The sequence below is a fragment of the Panthera onca genome, chromosome A1, assembly GCF_046562875.1.
Source record: "Panthera onca isolate mPanOnc1 chromosome A1, mPanOnc1 haplotype 2, whole genome shotgun sequence".
In the NCBI taxonomy this organism is placed as follows: Eukaryota; Metazoa; Chordata; class Mammalia; order Carnivora; family Felidae; genus Panthera; species Panthera onca.
In genome coordinates, this window is record NC_138339.1 from 122283202 (window position 1) to 122289356 (window position 6155).

The following is a 6155-nucleotide window of genomic DNA, read 5'->3' on the forward strand; positions in this document are numbered from 1 at the left end:
GAAGGCTAAAAGTTATGTTTCAAGAATAACTTAACCAGTAATTCCCCTTTTTATGTCACTTTACCCTTAGAGAAAAAAGTAATTCAAGGTTAATAAGTACAAGTAATTAAATTCCAGTAGAATGACCCATGAGATTTAAAAATATTTAGACTACAAAACAGACTCTTTAATTGCTCACATTGTACCAAAAGTTCAACTAAGAGGTCTTATACTTATATCCATATAAATTTAGTTGGAAACCGCATGATCAGCTTACTAGGCTTACTGAACACAACATAAAACAATTACACTTAAGATAAGTTCATTCTTATTTAATTTCTATTTCTGTTCTTATTGTCCAAAATGACAAAATAATGCTTATTTCTTACAATGAAAGTTTAACATAAAACTGATAAATTGAAATAAAATACCTCAAAGCTACATTGAAGAGAAGATAACTTGGACATCAAAGGTAAATAATTATTTGGTTGATAACGGATGTTCATGTCTGCAAAGTAATTTAAAGTGAAAATCTTGTACCAGCCAATAATCAAACCTGAATAGGATAAGAGAAACTCAGAAGAAATTCTTTCTTTTGAAAGGTGAGGAGAAGCTGCAGGAAAACCAAAAGAAATATACATTATACTTGAACTTTTATTTACAGAGGAAAAGGAAGGACAAGGAAGTAATGATGCCTTTCCTGTTTTGCATCCTTTGAAAGGATCTAAGGTGTACTTAAGGTTCTGAAATAGTTATAAAGGATTTTACCAAGTAGTGACTTAGTTTTGTTTAGTGAACCTGATACCAAATTATAGAAGATTTTTCTCTTCAATTATTTATGAGAATAATTTTTAAAATTTATTATTAGTATTTATGGAATACATACAGTGTGCCATGTAAGTATCGATCAAATACATTTTTTAAATTCTAGCATACATGGTGTGCACAACAGAAAGTCACAATTTTAGTGTATTAATATTTTAATGGAAGTGCATGTTTATGTACAATCTGAGAGATACAAATAAGTTATATGCTTATGGTTATTCAGGGAGGAGCCTGGAGAGCAATGAACAAAGCCTAGGTATTTCAAACACTCTACAGATAAAGTTAACGGTAAAGACAAACACCACAAATATAGAGAAATGCATAATTACATAAAAGCTTTAAGACATTAAGAAGTCGATTTAAATAAAATTTCTTCTTATGCTACTTGAGTAATTTATAGTTATGGAAAGATTAATCACCAAGAGAAGATCAAATATGGAGAATATACATACTTAATCAGTTAACTAAAAATGCCAAGTCCAATGAATATTAATAAAAGGAGAAAAATTTGGCACAATCAGGGACACCCATAGGTTTGGAATAGAGGTGCACATATTTAGACAACAAACTTTTTTAAAAGAAAGGTGTTGCAATGGGAGTTAGGTTGACCAAAATTAAGGAGAGGCTGACTTGACCAAATACAATCCTTAACTGAATACAAAGCTATTCCTGCAGTTGGGGTTTTCTTTTATTTCTCTCTCAGTGTCTTCAACCAAGAGGTTGGGAAATATCGGCTTCAGGAATTTGAACTCACCAGTCCTAGGGTCTCCCGTCAGACACACGTCATACTGGTAGCTCTGCGACAGCGTCCCCGCGCCACTGACGTCCACCAGGTGGCCCGGAAAGTGGCCCTCGGGCCCCGAGCAGCGACCCGCAGACGCCGCCCGGCTCCGCCTGCACAGCCGCACCGCCACGAACACCAGCACCGAGAACAGGAAGAGCGACGACACGGACGCCAAGGCCACGACCAAGTAGACGGTGAGCGGGTCGGCCCGCGCCTCGGCCGCCGCCACCTCCGGGAGCGGCAGGTAGGGCTGCGAGAAGCCGTCCACCAGCAGCACGTGCAGCGTGACGCTGGCCGAGCGCGGCGGCTCGCCATTGTCCTTGACCAGCACCACCAGCCTGTGCTTGACGGCGTCGCGCTCGCTCAGCAGCCGGCCCGTGCGCACCTCGCCGTTGTGCGCCCACACGCCGAACAGCCCGGGCTCCGTGGCCTTGAGCAGCTGGTACGACAGCCAGGCGTTCTGGCCCGAGTCGCCGTCCACCGCCACCACCTTGGTCACCAGGTAGCCCGCCTCGGCCGCCCTGGGCACCAGCTCGGTGCAGGGCGCAGAGCCGTTCTGCGGCGGGTACAGCACGAAGGGCGCGTTGTCGTTGTCGTCCAGCACCAGCACGCGCACCCGCGCCTGGCTGCTGAGCGCGGGCGAGCCGCGGTCGGCCGCGCGCACGCCGAACTCGAACGCCTGCAGCGCCTCGTAATCCAGGGACCTGAGCGCGAACAGCTGCCCGTTGTCCGCGTTGATGGACACCAGGGAGGCCAGGGGCAGCTGCGGGTCCGCGGGCGGCAGCAGCGAGTAGGTGACCTGGGCGTTGGCGCCCGAGTCCCTGTCCGTGGCGCTCACGCTGCCGATGTGCAGGGCGGGGCTGTTGTTCTCGCGGACGCGCAGGGTGTAGGTGGTTTGGCTGAAGGCGGGGGCGTTGTCGTTGACGTCGGAGACCGTCACGGTTATGTTGTGCTGCGTTTTCAGCCTGGGGGTCCCCAAGTCGGTGACCGTGATGGTGATGTTGTATTCGGCTCTGCTCTCTCTGTCGAGGGGACTCTCCGTTACCAGCGTGTAGAAATTCTTGAAAGTCGGTTTCAGAAGGAACGGCAGATTATCTGGGATAGAGCAAATCATCTTTCCATTGTCTCCAGAGTCTCTATCTCGAATTCTGAAGATAGACACTACAGTCTCAGGAGCATTTTCTGGGATGGAGTTGGTGAGTGAAGATATGGTAAGCTCAGGGGCATTGTCGTTCACATCCACCACGTGTATGACTACAGTGCCTTTTCCAGAAAGGCCTCCGCCATCTATGGCCTCAATTTCTACGTGGTAAGATTTAATGTGTTCAAAATCCAGTTTCTTTGTCAGTCGGATTTCTCCTGTGACTTCATTAATTGAGAAAGTTTGTTTAATTTCATCTGATGCTTGGAAAAAGCCGTAGGAAACACTCCCGAAGTTTCCAGAATCTATATCTTTAGCTGAGACACTAAGTACTGGGGAGTCTAGGGAGCTGTTTTCCAAGACCTGTACTTCATATGGGGTGTGCACAAACTCTGGAGCATTGTCATTGACGTCTGTGATCAGGATTCGCACTGTGATGGTGCCAGACTTAGGTGGAGATCCACCATCCAGTGCTATGAGGGTTAAGCTGAACGCAGGCTGCTCCTCTCGATCCAGCGCTTTGTCCTGCACCAAATCTGGGTATTTCTTGGCCTCACTATGATTTCGAGTTAGAACATGAAAATAGGAATTGGGGCTGATAGTGTACTTTTGAAGGCCATTGCTACCCACATCCAAATCCTGAGCTAATTTCAACGGAAACAGAGTCCCTGGCTGGCTGTTCTCCGGTATTTTCAAGAGCATTTCCCCAGTCGGGAATACTGGGGAGTGGTCATTTATGTCCTGGATTGATAATTCTCCTTCAAAAAATTGCACCGGCGTTTCCAGCAACACTTGGAAATGCAGTACACACGGTTCAACAGAGCCACATAGTTCTTCCCGGTCTATTTTCTCTCTCAAAAGCAAATCTCCAGTCTGACGATCCAGTTGCAAGCGCTGCTTGTCATCGTCAGACACCACCCGGGCTGACCTAGCGGTCAGTTCCCCAATTCCCAGGCCCAGATCTTTGGCCAGATGGGCTATAAAGGAGCCACTCTCTGTTTCTTCTATCACAGAATAACGAATAGGCTCAGGGCAAGCCTGGGACAAGAACACCATCAAAATAAAGGCCACCACTTGCCTGTTTGGTTGAATTCTCTCTGGCGTCTTCATGTTGGAGTCCGGGCGCTTACATCCAAACCTTCCTAGCAACCACAAAAAAACTGGAGATACTAAATTCTGGTTTCTTGTTTGGCAGAATCCTCACAAAGTTGCCTTTAATCTTAAATTCGTTTATCGCAGCCCAAACTCGCTGGTAACCCAGTACGGCTGGCAAAGCTTCTTCCGTGTATTTGATTCCTTTTTGCAACAAAGGAATACGGAGCTTTTTACAGCTCTTTATTCACAGTCTTAGCCTGCAGCGCCACCCTGCGTCTTGATTGGGAAATTAATATTTTCAAGTCAAAGCATATTTTGTTAAGGGTCCAAATGTAAACTATTTTTTAAGGTGTATATAACTTTTACAAACCTTGTTATTCCATCCAATTGCATAATATATAAGGTTACTTCATTATATTGCATGAGCTAGAGAAATTGTGAGCACAAAGCAGGATACCCTGATCTCCCCACATTCTAATCAGTGTAACTTCAAAGAATTCCATTTTCCCTTTGCATAATCTAACCAGGGGATATAAATTCTCATAAAATTATAATTCATAATAGTTACATTTGTTTATTTCCAAGTATTTGAGGAATTAATGATGATGCAAAAGCTTGTTAAGGTGTTCTGTATCACAAGGTCTCAGGGAGACTATTTTTCAAAGGAAAGTTTCTATGTCGCTACACTGGTACAAATAGTAATATAGTTGAATGAAGAGGAATCTTGATTTGTTATGAATCCTTTTACAGTGTAAACCCACATTAAATTCAGAATGAATAAAAAAGTATTAGAATTTGATTCTATTCTCTCCAAGTAATAGACTTGGAGAGTAAATGAAAGGGGTTTTACCGACAAGGAAACTGAAGGGTATAGGATTTGATTACTCTACTTGACTATTAGCAGGATAATATAAAGACAAAATCAAGTGAATAAAAATCATAATATTTTGTTAAGATAAAGGGTTTAAGTTTAAGCTTACTTTGTTAGATAGATATCTATATTTTATGTTTGCTTCTTAGCACATTCATCCTTTGTATCCCAGATACTATATTCTTCAACCAACTCACTGCGGGGTGGGGGGTGGATAGGAAATCTTGATTTAAAACATTTTAATCTGTGAACAAAGGGTGCCTCAGGCCTTGTCTATTCATATATCATAAAGAGAAGAAACGTATTTATAAAATGGGTTCCAGCACAGTGTGCAGCTATTGTAATTGCCCTGATACAGTAAGTTAACTGAGATACAGTTAACCAGTTTGTTGGTTACAATTAGTATATTAAGTGGAGTGCCATTTATCTTGGCACATATGGGATTTCCCCTCCTTAAATACCCTGTCATTTTATTTAATTAGTTAATTAACTTAATAAATTATAATTCATGTAGAATGAGTTATTTTAAAAGCATGATAATCTTAGATTCTGTTAGTGACAGAAAGTATTATAAAAATATTTTGGGGGGCACCTTGGTTAAGTGTCTGACACTTGATTTTGGCTCAGGTGGTGATTCGATTTGGGAGCTCAAGCCCCGCATTGGGCTCTAAAATGTGAGTGCAGAGCCTGCTTGGGATTCTCTCTCTCTGTCTCCGCTTCTCCCTTGTTCGTGCTCTCGCTCTCGCTCTCTCTCTCTCTCTCTCCCAAAAATAAATAAACCTAAAAAATATTTTTGAAAGAAGGCTGGATAATGGTGATCATTCAAAAATATCAGCTGAATAAATAAATTAATCCACTCTAATGATCATGTTTCTATATATGTAAGATTATTGCCAGATCATATATGCAGCCATGAACATGTCTGAAAATATAGAATTCTCAGAGATGAGAGTATAGTACATGCTAAGTACTATTCAATTAAATTTACTTTGAGTCTAGTTCTATTAATGAATTCCTATAAGAGATACAGCATTGGCAATAATAACATTAATACACTTTAGAATTCTTTTACATTTAAGGCAAATCAGAGGAGATACAATATATATATGAACATTAAGTGAAATAAATACTGAAAAGAATAAAAAGCAAGGATATTATTTTAGATATAAATGGAAAACAAATATCCTGGGCAAAACAAAGAGCAAATTGTATACAATATAATAATGAAGTTCTAGTTAGATTCAAATTAAAGTGTTCAGAACAAATCTCAAACTATATTTCATTTGCTTATTCCTATTTGTTGACATTCAAATAGTGTTGCAAACCAACTCTTTTCAGTTCCTTTTGTCAATCCAAAGCAAATGAAATCTAGATAATATTAACACAAATGTGTCTCTATATGCCATTCTATGTAATACTCTAAGCAATTACATATACTAATTCATTTTATCCCCCAACAA

The 6155-nt window shown here is 41.4% G+C and overlaps 1 protein-coding gene across 1 annotated transcript; it reads right to left on the reverse strand.

The window, feature by feature from the left end:
- Window positions 1-296: 296 nt before the first annotated feature.
- Window positions 297-4398, reverse strand: PCDHB4 (protocadherin beta 4). Its single transcript, XM_060627821.2, has one exon. It carries the CDS (start codon window positions 3837-3839, stop codon window positions 1452-1454), a length of 2388 nt encoding a protein of 795 aa, XP_060483804.2. The 5' UTR covers window positions 3840-4398; the 3' UTR covers window positions 297-1451.
- Between the last annotated feature and the right edge of the window lie 1757 nt (window positions 4399-6155).